Source organism: Myzus persicae, unplaced genomic scaffold, assembly GCF_001856785.1.
Source record: "Myzus persicae strain clone G006 unplaced genomic scaffold, MPER_G0061.0, whole genome shotgun sequence".
NCBI classification, from domain to species: domain Eukaryota; kingdom Metazoa; phylum Arthropoda; class Insecta; order Hemiptera; family Aphididae; genus Myzus; species Myzus persicae.
Window position 1 is genome coordinate 33,295 of NW_019103953.1, and position 15,581 is coordinate 48,875.

Sequence of the window (15,581 nt, forward strand, 5' to 3'; positions counted from 1 at the left end):
TTCCTTAGGGCGTATCCGTTAACCTTGCTCGCAAAGCGCAATGCAAGGCAATCAGGACTCGGGCGACGATCTTTTATAAATACGCTATCCACAAACACCAGACAGTACAGTTCTCGTTTTCTAGTTGCCGTAGCACAAGACAATATTGAAGAAATCATGAGCCGATTTGTCGTAAGTACCCACATTTTATAACACTATAATACAACTATATATTAGTATTATACATTTTAAGCTCCGCGGTGTCTGTATAAAATACATTTGAATAGAGACTTCGTAAGATCGATAAAACTACTGAGTTATATCTCATATTGTACGACGATCATTTTTTCATAAAAATATCCTTAGTTAAATATTTAAAAAAAAAACGCTGGAAATGACCGATCATATTTTAGCTAGAACTCTATAGCTCAATTTGTCTTATGCAAAAGTTTGATGCTAGTACTTTCATGAACACTGCAAACTATTCTCGTCTGTCGCTGCTTTAAGCGCGTTATAGTATAATATTTAATGTAATAAAATCTAGTCGATAGAGTTTAAAAATTTTTTTAAAATACACCTATTAACGCGTCAATACGATACAACGATAATACTAAGATGCAGTTTTCTTGCCTACGATACACACACGCCGAGAAATATTCTATGATTTCACTATGTGGTGCGTATTTTTTAAGTTTCAAGTCGGGTCTTGTACGGCTTTTGTCGTATACCTACGTGTGCACCTATGCTATTTCGAAGACTCGGAAATCGATAAAAGTCCTTTAAAAAATGAATGCTCGAAAGTCCGCGTCCCGACCTCTTATTATTATTTTGTGACCACCGTTCTTACACCGCATACCATGACGATTGCAGGTATTTGTCTCGATGGCGTTGACGTTGGTGGCGTTGGCAGCCTCCGCCCCGCAGAACGCCGCCATACTGACCGACGCCCGGTACCTGTCCAACAACGGTCAGTTCGGCGCCGCTTACACGCAGGGTGACGGTGTGGAGTTCAAGGAAGAGTCGGACGCTTCTGGTAACAGACGAGGCTCTTACAGTTACGTGGACCCCAACGGCCAGAGGCGCACGGTCAGCTACACAGCCGGCAAGGACGGTTTCAAGGCCACCGGCGATCACTTGCCAGTAGCCCCGACACCGGTCCCAGTGCCCGCTGCCCACGCCGTACCCGCACCGAAGTCGGGTTCATGGCAACAAGACCAATGGTGAGTGCACCCACAGTCCCTTTTCCACCCCTTCCCGACAAGGGTCGTAGTATAAGTAGACCGGCTGCGGTTGGGTTAGGGCTGCACTCGGCGCAATTTTTTTTCTTTCAAATTTCTATACCGTATACGCCGCCGGTCGCAGTCACGGTCAATACATTATTACGAGCGTCGTCTATCTCGGCTAATGACGCTTAATTATTGTTATAGTCATTGCAGTTCTTTGAGTATAAATAATGCTTGTTTCCACAATAGTTGCTGTTTGTTGTTGCTCGCGACAACGGGGGACTTCTACGGTCGTCGAGTCGACCGCTGCACAGTTCTAAAAATAACTGATATAGATGAGGTCTGAGATCGAGATCGCTACCAGGTTGGGTGTGCGTGTGCCGTGTGCGCGTGTGTGTAGGTCTTGGTGGTACAACAGCATATAGTTGACACTCGGTGGGTTTAGACAGTGTTTTATTTTTAAAACAATTTACCCGATTGTACCCAATATTATACTCATATTTTATTTGCACTTTCCGTTCGTAATTTTATAAAATATATAATTTCGATACGCGTTCGACTACCTACCTGTATATGAAATTAACCGTCGACTGTACAGGCGTATACGATTATTTTTTTACACATTTTTAGCCGGATATTAAACAATATAGTATTATTCCTAAATAATAGTGGATGGATACGACGTATATATATGTATTATAATACATTTTTACTCCGCTGTGGGTTTTGTTATTATTTCTAACAGTAAACGATGGTCTTGACATATATTATAATATTTATATGCTTAACAAATAATTACGATTTTATTATTTGGTTGGACACGGATTGTTATAATTGTCCACCACAATTATGATGCATTAAAAGTCTAAACCGCGGGTCCTCGATTTGTATAGGCCGTCAAACAACGACAATACCTAAAGGTACAACACGAGTTTTCCATTACATACTGGAATTATTAAACTGCTCGTATATTATTAAATTATGTTGACCTCTATCTATGGTGAACTTTAAGCCGAAACGTGATTTTTCCATTTTTAAATTTATTTCGAATTTATTTTAGGTCTCAAGCTCCAGCAGTCCCAAACCAATGGAACCAATGGAACGCCGAACCAGCACCCAAGAATGACGACGGACAATGGAACCAATGGAGCTCAGACGCAGCATCGAAGTCCGATGATGGCCAATGGAACCAATGGAGCTCAGACGCTGAAGCAGCAAAGTATGATGACGGCCAATGGAACCAATGGAGTTCAGAATCATCGAACGACGGCCAATGGAACCAATGGAACTCCGCTCCATCGACTGCGGCGCCAAAACACAGTCAATGGAACCAATGGAACTCCATCCCAACCACTGCCAAATGGAACCAATGGAACTCTGCCCCGACCCCACCACCCACGTCATACAACGTCAACCACGCTTCCGGCAAATTCAACTTGAACAGATCTCCAGACGGTTTCAGCTACACGTTCAGTCAAAACTGATGCGCACTTTTAGCTAAGCCCTAAGCAAAATACTAATTGTAAAATATTGTTCTTCAATCGATTTGTTTTTATATATTATTAAAGACTAGTCCACGTTAAACAAAAAAATTAATAAAACAATTATATAAAATATAATATCGTACAATCTAATTATTTCTGTCTTTCCGAAAACACATAAATAAATACTTATCGCTCATAGAATATGGTTTCGGGATGCTTATCCGTCAAAATCGTCATCAAGTCGAAATTATTAGTTACCTACATACAAACGTTTTACAATTGAAAATTGTTGATACGGTTTTGGACGTCGATTTCGATTTTCGATAAGTAATGCTCCGAAACACAAAACATATTCTATGAAACAACAATAACAAAAAAAAAAACAACAACATAACAACAACAATGCACCGAGTTTTCATTCACCATCAGTGTACGCTGCGAGCGATGACGATGGACCCGCAACGTACACGACCGTTACGGAACTGCCTGTCTTGTCCGTGTACACGTACTGTCCTTTGGTAGTACCATTACCCTGTCCGGCGAGCTGATCGATATGAGCCATTAGACTTTCCAGAGGTATTTCATTCGTGGTCGGTTCGGTAACGTCATCCTGGGTCGTGTCAGTAACGTCGTCCTGGGTCGAGTCAGTAACGTCGTCTTCGTAGTAGCTCCAAGTATGATCTTCCGACTCGTCCGTTGAAATCTTATAAAACTCATCGTCGTCGTCGGTCACGGTGAAGTCTGGAATAAATCGATCGATGGTACCTAATCTTCCAGGAGCACATCTCGACCTCGTAAGTACTAAGAAGAACACAACGGATTTTGCCTGTAAATGATAGTAATACATAATATAATTTCATTATTATTGATATTTAATGAAATAATTTATTTAATACAATACTAAATTTATGAATAATTGCGGTTTCGGTAATTATAATAATAATATAAAACGTGTACATGCGATCGGCTTTTGCAGGTAGACACTTACCAACAAAGATTTCATTTTAGCAGAGAGTGCGAGAAATATAATTTGAGCTTGAATTCATAGTTGCCCCGGGCTTTTATAGGAGGACGAATAAAAAAACAACAACAAGAGCGCTCCAGACCACGTTCAATGTCAACTGGTCCATACGCGTATTTAAATAATGATCGACATTGGGCGTATTCGTCGTTGTTGGTTTTAAATATTATTTTATTAGAACAATATAATTGTTTTTTTAAACATTTAATGATGTTATTATTTTATTTTATTCCTGAAATTTCAGCCCTACAAGACAAAACCTGCTATTACATATTTATTATTACTCATTATTGTTCAAATCGTGAGTTAACATATATATATTTATATATGTATATATAGCTATGCGGGCATATATACATATTATACTCATACTACTGGTGAGTAATGTTTAATCGTATTTGTCTATAGTTTTCTTATTTCCTTGCTGATTTGTTTATCTTTATTTTAAACAATCAACTTACAGATGTGACCGAAATTCACAAAAAATCTTAATAATTCTTTCTTGTCAAATAGGTAACACATAATAGCTGCCTAACTGAAAACACCTGTTGAACTATTATGATTTAAACATCTGACTAAACAAAACAATAATATTATGATTGAAAACTTAAAAACAATAATTTGTATTTTGTAGCAATGGAGTTCAAAAACACAAAAAAATTACCCACTTAAGAATTTGCTCAACACATCATTTTAAACTATGGTGTTTTTTATAATCTCGGATCTCCTCTTAAAATATTAATAACTATTGTATTAAATTACCATTAGGTAGCTAATAATTTTATATCGATTTACTAGAACTATATTTTACAGAAACTCTTATTGAAACTAATTAATTACATTTCAAATAATATTACGAATATATTCTCACCTTTAAATGATTCGTCTAAAAACATTTTGAGTGCCGCTTGTATATTCATTTAGTTTTTAAGGTATAAAACTGGGAAATAAATTGGAGATATAGTTATACACAGCTAAAATGCATAATAATATAAAAACTACTAAGTTAATTTATAAACAACGCATTTTACATAATTACACAATAATGAATAGGTATTTATTTACATATTTTGCAATAATATTTACAGTTTACACAGATTTCAAACCAATGTATTTTTTAACAATATGACAATGACATGTATGTATGTGGATACTAATATAAAACATCTTATTTTATTGCATTTTTGTTATAACAGTAACAACTACCGCTAATTCAGCATTCGGGACACAAAATGTCATAGAATGCACCTTTTTAAATATTTCAATAATTATCAATTAATAATTTTCATAAGAAACCTGTGCAGTGTGCATGATCCCAATGTTCAACAAAAAACGATTTATAACTGTAGAAATTTTAAGCACATACAAGTAATTTATTAACTGACGAATGAATTGCATTTTAAATCCAAACGCCCTATTGTTCGTTTTAACAAAGAAAATCCCACAACTACTCTCCCACCGAAATAAAAGTTATATTTTGTAGGTATTTAATAAATAGCAGTTGATTAAATATTTCTGTTGTTGAGTTGTCACAGATCGCATAAAAGTGTATTGAAAATACATGTACACGATATACATTAGACAGTCGTTATAAAATAATAAAACCAAAAAATTGTTTATTTTTATGATTATAGTAAATTAACAATAGTATTGCCTTGTTACAACGGTTATATTTATAATTAATAAGGCCCTTATTTAATGAACTAAAAATTTCAAATAAAAATCGAAAAGTTTTGGTTTACAAAAAAAAATCGATTTTGACGAAATCTGGTTTACCGTAAATTATATCGTTGCCCACCAACTTTTGTTAGTTTTTTCCACACACACACACACACACACACACATCATTATCAACCCAATAATACATTCCTCGCTTTGTTCAGGCATCAAAATCTAAAACGCGGGATAGTAATAGATATTAGAAATGTATTGAATGGCCAATGTTCAACAAAAAAATATAAAGTAAACTATACCGTCTATACCTACCTACTCTTAAACGTTTCGGTGAAAAAGTCACCTTGTGCACAACACTTTTGTTACATATTTTCGTAGTAGAGTATGCAGACATTGGCCTTTGCTCCTTCATATAATTCGATTTGACTTTAGTTTATTGGTTTATGATATGAAAATATGTAATGTATTATTTAAGTTCTTTGTACCTACTTCAGGCCACAATATATTCTCGTTTATCATGTGTGCAATTGATTGTTATGTAAATGGTATATTATACTGCAGCCCGTATGATTGTGATCATTGAGTAGTAGGTAGTTACTATCGTATGAATATTAATTTAAACACATTAAACTAATGTACAAGACGTGTACCTATGACTGATTAATTGATGAAAATTAAATTAACACGCTGTTATTTTAATAACATGTAAACACTTACAATACAGTATAGGTGTAGACTAATTAGAAATGTATGAATAATATTTCTAATGTTCGTTTATTTTTTTTTTCTGTTTTTTCGTTGTTTTAAACTCCGACTGCGTAATAAGGTATTTTTGTGAACTCGATCTAAGCTATTTAAGCATTGATAGTGGAAACTTATACTTTTGTTGAAAAACACTGTAGGTACCTACTTATGTTTGATATCTTACTTCAATGTCAGTATGTAACTATAAAAACTCATTGATTTTTTTGTTCAGTACTATCGTATATACTATATACCAACTGTAGTGGCATAATCTAGATATTCAATATTATTATTTGAGTGTAAGTATTATGCTAAATGATCGTGTCACACACCAAAATTATTCCATTGAATAATAAAATAAAAGTCGTTAATAATTTTCACTTGTAAAGAGGTATAATATAGGCACATTGCATGATCCAATATTAATTGTATGAAACCAATTGGGGCTTGGGGTGTAAGCCTATTTTAATGGTTTACTACCTATCACAATTTGTTTTTTGCATTCCATTCAGATCATAGTTTATATTTTATAATATGCATATAACAAACAGGAAAAATATCGTTAATTTCTTGCAGAAATATTGCCAATATTACACAACGTCGTAGGTATGTTATATTATAATAAGTACGCTTGTATATGTACACATTTTTATTTTTATTTCTATTTTTATCAAATACACTTATCGCTGATCAAATACACTACCTTAATAGGTATACGTATATGTTGCGTATTGGATCACGAATATTTTGTTTCACATTTCAAACAATTAGATATTATGGATATTTAAATTACTATTATAATATAATACATACACCTAAGCATTTATTTCATTATAATTTGTAACATAATTAGATAATTTATTATGAGACATTAGTCCTAATAATAATGATATAAAAATTAGTTTGATTAATTATCATTCGTGCGTATTCGAATTATTATCTAGACAACATTAGCTGCTAATTATTTTTACTTCCATACCAAATCGAACTTAATAGGTAGGTTAAGAATGGATATAATAGGTAACTGCTAGGATGGTATCGTATACCACAATTTAGAAAAATAATATTAATTTTCTAATTACATCTCGTTAATCGTGTGTAATCATTTTTTAAAAACCGGGAAAACCGTATTGCTGTAGATATAGTAGGTGTCGAGTGTATCTATCGTCATTAAGTAGGTCACTGTAATAGATGCAGTGTCAAATTTAAATTGAACGATAAATTATTGCATACGAATAATGACTATGCGCTGTGGCCAATATTTCTAAGAATATTTTATTGTATATTTATGTTGCCAAAAACATATCGCATGTTGCATATAATAATATTTTTTTAAATATTATTTCATATACCTACATTGTAAGTCAATACCGAAATTCCACGGAAATGTGTGAATAGTTTCGTAGTATTAGTATAGTTTCGTAATTTAAATATCCAATTTTTTCAACATTTGAACACAACATTGTAAAACTAATACATTTATCACTCTTCTCGGAATTTAAAATAATTACATTTTATGTTACATATTTTATATAATCCATAAATCCCTCTAAGTCATTGCATTAAAGGACTATCGACATACAAAATTAATATTGAACACATTAAAAAAAAAAAGATGTGAAACATTTAGTTGTTCGTTTTGAGGTGTGCAATTTTTGAAAGTATATAGGTGTACCGTAGAAATTTGTAAATTAAAGTATGGTAGAAAGACCAACTACAATTAAAGTTAACTCTCTGTCAATAGACTCTTAACTATTAGTATTGCATGGTCAATGAAGTATTAACTGGATTGATAAGTCACTGTGATGATTAGACCTACTCAATTGGTCAATACACAACCTATTATATATTATACAGACGAACGAGTTCTGTGATAGAAATTGTTATAATATGTGCGTAGGTACATAATAAAATGTAATAAGACTGTAAATACTTACTGAAAACATAGTCTAAACTCTTTAAAGACAATTTATGTATGAGTCGTAACCATATACCAGGTATAAACATTTAATTGAAGTTGTTAAGCTTGGAGCAAAATAATCGTTTCATCTACCTGGTTATTTTCTTTTTTGATCAATTCTAGTACGACTGTCCCCTGAGGGTACCTCAGCGGCGCCCTTACATTAAGAACAAATGATAAATAGTTGAATTGAAAATATGATTCTGTGTGGAGTTCGGTGTGAACCTACCCAAAAAATGATCAAGGTTTAGTTTTAAAAAAAATATAGATTTTCTGGAAAACTACCAAAACGTTTAAAAAATGACCTACTTAAAATCTAACCAGTGTCAATTTTAAATCCGTATGGATGATGGTGTTCATTCATCTCCAAATGTGTTTTAAACACAGAAATAAAATCAGATTAGTTGTCTGGTATTGCCGGTACAGCCTAGGTATAGCTCCAAGCTTAGTATTCTCGTTTAGTCCACATAGTTGGTATCTAATATAGCAGGGTATAACTTATACAGATCGGTGAGATGTAGGTACGACCTACGTACTACAAGCTCATTATTAACAATATTATTTCCAAATACGCATTATGAATACATTATTTGAATTGAAATATATACGATCAGTTTAGCGCGTGTTTAGACATTAAATATATCCAACCAATAAACATTATCCATTCTCCATAGTAATGTATAATATTGTACATTTTTCAAAAACAATATTTTTTTGTAGTGTACTTAATGAGTATCTGTACCCACGATAAAATAACTATGTGCCAAAACGTAAATCAAATATTATTTGGCAAAATGTCCATAACACATACACTACGATATAGGTATGTGGAATAATGCAATGGAATTATGAATAAATATAAATAATTTAAATAATGCGGTTACGTAAAAACCCGTCCACGAAAATGCTAATATTTGGCCTGATTTATTTTAATTTGTTCTACAATGTCGTGCTTTGAACTTTGAAGTTCGTTTCCTACGATATGATTATTCAAATATAATTACTTTAAGTCTTGTTTAACTCGATAGAATAACCATATTTGTTTTTGGATTCAATACCAACATATTGGACTGTAAAGACGCCCAAGACATGAATAATATATTTAATACATTACACATAATATAATAACTATACGTATAATATGTAATACCAATAACAATATTTTATTTGGCTGGTCCTTTGCGATTCCGCATCAAACGGTTTTTACTGAACACTCATTTTCACCACTTTTCTGGAAACATATTATATTAGTAATTATATTAGTATTATAAAAAATAAAGCTAATAATACGCTGTTATTTTTAAAGACAAATGTCCAAATAAAAAAGGGCTGCTCCTAATTATTGTGAGAATGATATTGGTTATATTTTTTAAATAATTTGTACCTATGTATAATATATATATATATTTACTTTATTTCTATGTTTTGATTTTTTAATACAACTTAGTAGTTTGGCCTCGCACTTTGTATCCGAATAAATGGCTTTTTAATATACGAGAGCATTCGAATCGTTTAATCATCTATTATATTATATTATATTATTGAAAAATAAGAATGAAGAAACGTAAATATATTAATTATTTACCTTGCCTTACACAGTGCATGTTTTGTAACATAGCGGGGTTAGCGATCGTTACTGTAATTGCAGTTTAGAATAGTACGTATATAGTTATCAATTAATAGTATTAATTCTTGAAATGGTTTGTCATAAGCATCAAAACAATTGCATTTTACATTTTACTATACCACTAATGCACGAAGACGTCGGTTTTGTGTAAGTAATATTGGATCCTAAATCAAACAGTTTATTTTTGAAAAAATGAAAAAAAAAATTTGTTTGTATGTTAGAGTTCTGCATATGGGTTCATTTTTCAGCATTTATGGAAATTTCAAGAAACGTGTAAGTATATTATTTCAGTTTTAATATAGCAATTAGAAACATGAAACAATTTAAAAAAAAATAACAAATAGGTAACATTTTTTTTAATGATTGTTTTAGATAATATTTTTATTTTATCCAATTAAACTTCAGCAGCTAAGGCCATTAGTTTTTCTTTTCCATAATAATGAATAGCATTGATTAGGCATAGGTTACATAACTTATATAAAATATTCTGATAACGTAAAATTTGAATAATATGTAATAATATAATATTTGTCATTCTATAATAATTTATTATCAGACTTTTACTTTATAATCAATAACACTAAACTGTGCAGTATGCATTCGTAGGAAATGAACATCGCAGGACATTGAACTTTTTATTTTTAATTAAATATAAGAGTATTAAAGCATTATGACGTATTTTCAAAGTTTTCAGGGGATAAGATTTTAAATACAAAATCAATCATTTTATGTACCGCCTATTTGAGGTAAGGGTAGCTTGCTATTCGTTGTTATTAAACCCACTCGTACAAGTGTACAACTACCGTCGGTACAAGTTATTAAAAAATTCACTCAAATAATGTGTTGACCTATTTCACGTAACGGCTTAAAACAAAATGTTTCAGAAAAAAAAACCAAGCTAAACGAATATTCAGCCTCCTATGATTAATTATAATTAACAATAATTATAGACCTCAAAACAACAATGCGACATGTCATAATATACAATTATTTACGACGTGTTACTCGTCAAAACTAAATTAATACGTTCGAAAATATTTTCGATTTTGATTTCGTTCAGAGCATTCCTATAAGTATGTAAAACACTGTTACTTATTAGTTGTATTACTTATGATGGCTCAATATTTTTGTCGTATTTATACTTATCGGTCGCACGTCGCCCAGTCGCCACGACTATCATCAACGCGTTTCCGCTCTGAAACGGAACCCGACGGATCGTGGGTTCTTATCACACTCTCAATAATATTGATTTACAAACATTTAACATTCACACACATAAATTATATTATTTGTATTTCGTCCGGGGGACAATGGAAACGAGAGCATTTATTCCGAGATAAAACGTTCGGTTTTAGTCGCTCGCGATCCGTTCCGAAATATTGTCATCGGAACTCCATTAAGACAATACTATATTATATTATTATTACAGTGACACGATGTGGTCGAAAACCGTCACTTTTACTGTTTATCTGTGGCTGTTGGTTGTCGTAGATTTCCAATTTGCGTTCGCCGCCCAAGATGCCACGTGAGTATAATATTTTGTGCATTTTGGTGTATTTCTCAATAGAATATATTTTTCCATTCGTTGAAGTCGCGACGAATGTAATAATATAATACATTATAACGGCGGTGGAAAGGCAAAATTATGACATGGCCATATAAAGACGTATATATCGCACCACCGACGAAATAGTGATTTTGACCGATACAGCAACTGATAAATTATCAATCGCGTTATTGCCTATACATAATCCTATCGATCGTATAGCCAGAGAATGTAATAATTTTAATATTTTTTATTGTTTTTTAATATGGGAGAATTGTATCCTTCTAATCAGGGCTTTTCAGTCATTTGATGTACATCACTAATATTATATCTTATAGGTAATTTTATTTTGTAAGTTTTACTTCTATTATTTTTTTCACTTAATCTAAATTACTAATGTACTACTTTATAATTCTTTGTTTTGTTACATAATAATATGAACTTATGTTATAGCGAGTGCACTAATTTTAGAAATATCGATTCTACTGTAGGTACATGACCCCGTATGGGAGTTTGCCCCAATGAATAAAGATAATAAATACACATTTCTAATAACGTATCCCTGAGATCGTTTTTTGGATATAAATTTAAATCAACGCTACTAAATCATTATTAACATTTAACCATATGTCCATATTAACAAAATTACAGTCATTCCTGAAAAATGCAATCTAGTGTGTCACACAAGTCTTGGCCTTTTCGCCGTTGACAATATTCTAAATCTTAAAGTAATATGTCTGTATATTAATCAATAAATAAATATTTATAGGCACGAAGACATCAGAACGGCAATATATTCATTCGCTCACTCGTTACGCGATAACGTGGACAAATTGGAGCGACACGAAAGGCGTGAAAAACAATCGGGTGATCAAATGCAAAATATGCTGTTGACGATCGTGAACAAGCAGAGGGAACAATACGTAGAAGACAAGGAGCTCGAGACGGCCATCAAAGGATTGGAGGAGAGCTTGAGCGCATTGACGAGAGCAGAAACAGAGGAGGTGAGAAACTTACCTAACGAAAAGACGTACGCACTACACACTATTAGAGAATATTATCCTCTATCGATGTCAAAATTATTCTGCACATCGATAAATGCACGATTCGGCACAACACCGATATCTTTTTAAGTTTAAAATACCACTGACCATAAAATATTATTATTTTTTAGTGATATTTTTCGGGCCAAAATGTAAATAAAACTATTAAAATTCGATTTTTATACCATAAACAGTCAAAGGCGCAATAATTACAATTTTTTATAATAATACCTACTCAAATATATTTATAGAATGACTAATCATACGATAGCTATCTAAATTTAAGTATTAATTCCGAAATTAGAGTCCTCATTATTAAGAAGCTCGTGAGAATAATAGAGTGGAAAGGATAATTTATTGTGAATTAATTAAAATAAAAACCAAATGGTGAAATAAAAAGCAAAAACGTAATGGATTTAATTTACATTATTTTAAGCCTTTTATTTTTTTAAATAAAATGAAAATATTGGAAACTGTTTCACCGCCTCGATAAGCGCTTCGTTGAAAAATTACAATTCGTTGCCTAAAAAAACTTTATCTAGAATTGGAGCGTCCCTTTAGCAGGAAACCCAAAACGAAAAAATATTTTATGTTAATGTTTATCCATTTTGTAATTGGAATTGAAATTAATTCGTCATGTTGACAAATTTAAATTTTATTTTCAGGCTGCCGATAGAGAAAGCATGAAAGCTATGTTGGAGAAATTGGACAAGCTCATCCTTTCTGGTGAAGCCGAAGTCAAGTCTATGTTGAAAACGGAACAAAAGTCCTCAAACCAACTGTACCAGTCGTTCGACAACAAGCTGACCACTATGACAGAACAGATTAGTGCGTTACAGTCCCGATTTGATTCTCTGGAACAGGCTCCCAAGTCCAATGTAACCAACGACGTTATCTTTGAACTTCTGAACAAAATTATCGACCAGAGCTCCCGCAACAGCGACACGGTATCAGAGCCCGCAAACGCCACATCTCAGCTGGTACAGGAGACCAGACACGTGGTCATGGAGGCGGTCAAGTCGTTGTCGGACCGGATAGACGACAGCGAGCGGAAGCGCGCTGCGTCGGACGCCAAATTGACGGTAGTGGCCGAGTCGGCCGCCGCGTTCCAAGACGACGTGCAGAACAGCTTCCGGTTGATGTCGAACGAAGTTAAGACACTATCGGACGTGGAGAAAGTACTGGTGCAGACGGCGGACAACGTGCTGGACACGAAGCGGAGAATCGAGTACGGCACGCACCAGATACTGATGGAAGTGACCGCGGTGATCAACGACCGGTCCAAGGAGCTGAACGATTCGGTGAACGCCGGCCTGGAACGGGCGGTGAAGACGGTGCTGGACGCGCAGTCCGTGGGCATGGCCAACCTGAGCGTCAAGATCGAAACGGAAATCAGCCAGGTGTGGAGGCAGATCGGAATCATGTACCAGACGCTCACCGACTCGGCGTCCACGCTGGCCACGCTCCAGCGGCAAACGGACATGTTCGTCAACAGCACGGCCACGTCGGTGGAAGGCATGAACGGAAAGGTGTCGGCGATCGCAGGCCGCATGACAGAGGTGGACGAGAACCTCAACTACCTGCTCGGACGCCTGTCCCTGGTCACGCAGGAGTTCAAGGAGATCAAAGTCGGGCTGGGCGAGGCGCTGGAGAGCATCAGGGTCGGGCTGCAGGCGGTGCAAGGCAACAAGACGACGGTGGACTTGGGCCCCGGCCCGAACCCCATCGACGAAGAACCCTTGTCGGAAAACCTCAACCAGAACATACTGTCGAAAACCGTTTACACGGTGACTTAAGCCGATCAAAATTATCAATATTATTATTATATCATTATAATTATGTCATTTTCTTTTTTTTTTCTTATACAATACTATACTGTTGGTAAGTCCGGAAAATATCATCACCCTGTTTTTATCGATTGCAGTGATTAGAAATAGAAAAACCTTTAAAATGTTAACACCTCCATTTACATATACTTACTTCATTTTGCTTTGATGGTCTGAAGTAAACGAATACAAATTACAGGTAATTATTTAGTTTGTTTAAGATTATCGTAAATTGTAATGATTATATTTGTTATGTTATAACGTAGGATACGGTGACGACCAGATAAATATAAGTAAATAATACACCGAATAATGGAGAAAAATCTAAAAATACTAAGCCTACCCATAATAATATGTAATAATGATATAACTTTTATAGAAGGAAACATTTTTACTAATTATAAAAGTTAGGTAGCTTTAATAATATCGCTGTACAAATTAGGAATTTAATTTTCAAGCTTCGACGTTTATACATAATATGTATTACAAAAAATACAATTTAAAATGTATCAAAGTTAATAGCTATAATTTTTTAATTATTATAATGATATCATATTTAATATATAAAAGTAATATTGTTTTCAATCTTCTTAGCTTCCTGCGTGGTTAAATGGTCATCAAAATTGTAATTGTTATTCAAGTTTGAATAGATAAATCTTTTCGAGATTTATTTTATTGTAAAGTCTTTAAAAATAAGTACATTCAAATTTACTAAACACTGTACAATTAGGTCAAGTCCAGTGTTCCTGCTTGGTGGAATAGTGCTTATATTGTGTCATACCTAACTCATAACACAAACCAAACTAGAAACAATTACCATAGCGTCAAAAATAATAATACACCTGGCAACATTAAATAAAATACATCATATTATTGTCTAGTATACGAGTAATAAAGTATGTTTTTTTCGAATTTGAATCATTGCGTTCGGAAAACAGTTATATACCTTAAGCTTTGCAAGAAATGGTTTGAACTCATTTGAATAGTATGAGCAGTATAAATTATTATAATTTCTCTTCAAAACATATTATCACATATAAATAATATATAAGTATATGTATAATTGTATGTGGTATAGGTAGGTACATTACAACGTCATTGTAATGTTTTTGTTAAATTTATAACTGCTTATTATCAATTATTAATACTGATATAATGGTACAGTGCTACATTATTATTACAGATTACAATATTTATGTTAGTTAATTTTTTCTATTAATTCGCTAGTACCCATGTCAACATCATATCAAAACTATTATCTTTTAGAAAGATAAAACTACAAAAAAATGTTTATTATTTTTGCTACTTACTTATTTATTAGTTGGATAATCTGATAACGACACCATAATAGATCCCTGAAATAGTGAAATTCTGAAAACTATACGAAATAGAAAATGGTAAATCAGCTTGCAAATTAAATATCTAAAACTGACATATATACATAGGTTCTACAT

At 33.3% G+C, this 15,581-nt stretch overlaps 3 protein-coding genes across 4 annotated transcripts; 2 read left to right on the top strand and 1 right to left on the bottom strand.

Annotated features, from left to right (window-relative positions):
• Nucleotides 1–47: 47 nt before the first annotated feature.
• LOC111036824 lies at nt 48–2,777 on the top strand. Its single transcript, XM_022319040.1, has 3 exons — nt 48–171; nt 850–1,199; nt 2,263–2,777. The coding sequence occupies exons 1-3, from the start codon at nt 157–159 to the stop codon at nt 2,684–2,686; spliced, it is 789 nt and encodes a 262-aa protein (XP_022174732.1). The 5' UTR covers nt 48–156; the 3' UTR covers nt 2,687–2,777.
• Nucleotides 2,778–2,811: 34 nt separating this feature from the next.
• Nucleotides 2,812–3,803, bottom strand: LOC111036827. Its single transcript, XM_022319043.1, has 2 exons — nt 3,675–3,803; nt 2,812–3,512 (listed from the first exon to the last, which is right to left on the bottom strand). Exons 1-2 carry the CDS (start codon nt 3,687–3,689, stop codon nt 3,102–3,104), a joined length of 426 nt encoding a protein of 141 aa, XP_022174735.1. The 5' UTR covers nt 3,690–3,803; the 3' UTR covers nt 2,812–3,101.
• Nucleotides 3,804–9,729: 5,926 nt separating this feature from the next.
• LOC111036823 lies at nt 9,730–14,460 on the top strand. 2 transcript variants are annotated; one of them, XM_022319039.1, is made up of 5 exons: nt 9,730–9,859; nt 9,934–9,985; nt 11,142–11,237; nt 12,028–12,262; nt 12,967–14,460. In XM_022319039.1, the coding sequence occupies exons 2-5, from the start codon at nt 9,966–9,968 to the stop codon at nt 14,095–14,097; spliced, it is 1,482 nt and encodes a 493-aa protein (XP_022174731.1). In that variant the 5' UTR covers nt 9,730–9,859; nt 9,934–9,965; the 3' UTR covers nt 14,098–14,460. The 2 variants fall into 2 exon arrangements, with proteins under 2 accessions (XP_022174731.1, XP_022174730.1); XM_022319038.1 differs by having other exon boundaries at nt 9,730–9,985.
• The last annotated feature ends 1,121 nt before the right edge of the window (nt 14,461–15,581 follow it).

Excerpts from the sequence above, each read along its gene's own strand:
- LOC111036823 (XM_022319038.1), top strand. The coding sequence starts at position 9,927 with ATGTTAGAGTTCTGCATATGGGTTCATTTTTCAGCATTTATGGAAATT. Across the intron at positions 9,986-11,141 it reads ATGGAAATTTCAAGAAACGT|TGACACGATGTGGTCGAAAA; the intron begins GTAAGTATATTA and ends TTATTATTACAG. Across the intron at positions 11,238-12,027 it reads TTCGCCGCCCAAGATGCCAC|GCACGAAGACATCAGAACGG; the intron begins GTGAGTATAATA and ends AAATATTTATAG.
- LOC111036824 (XM_022319040.1), top strand. Across the intron at positions 1,200-2,262 it reads TCATGGCAACAAGACCAATG|GTCTCAAGCTCCAGCAGTCC; the intron begins GTGAGTGCACCC and ends AATTTATTTTAG.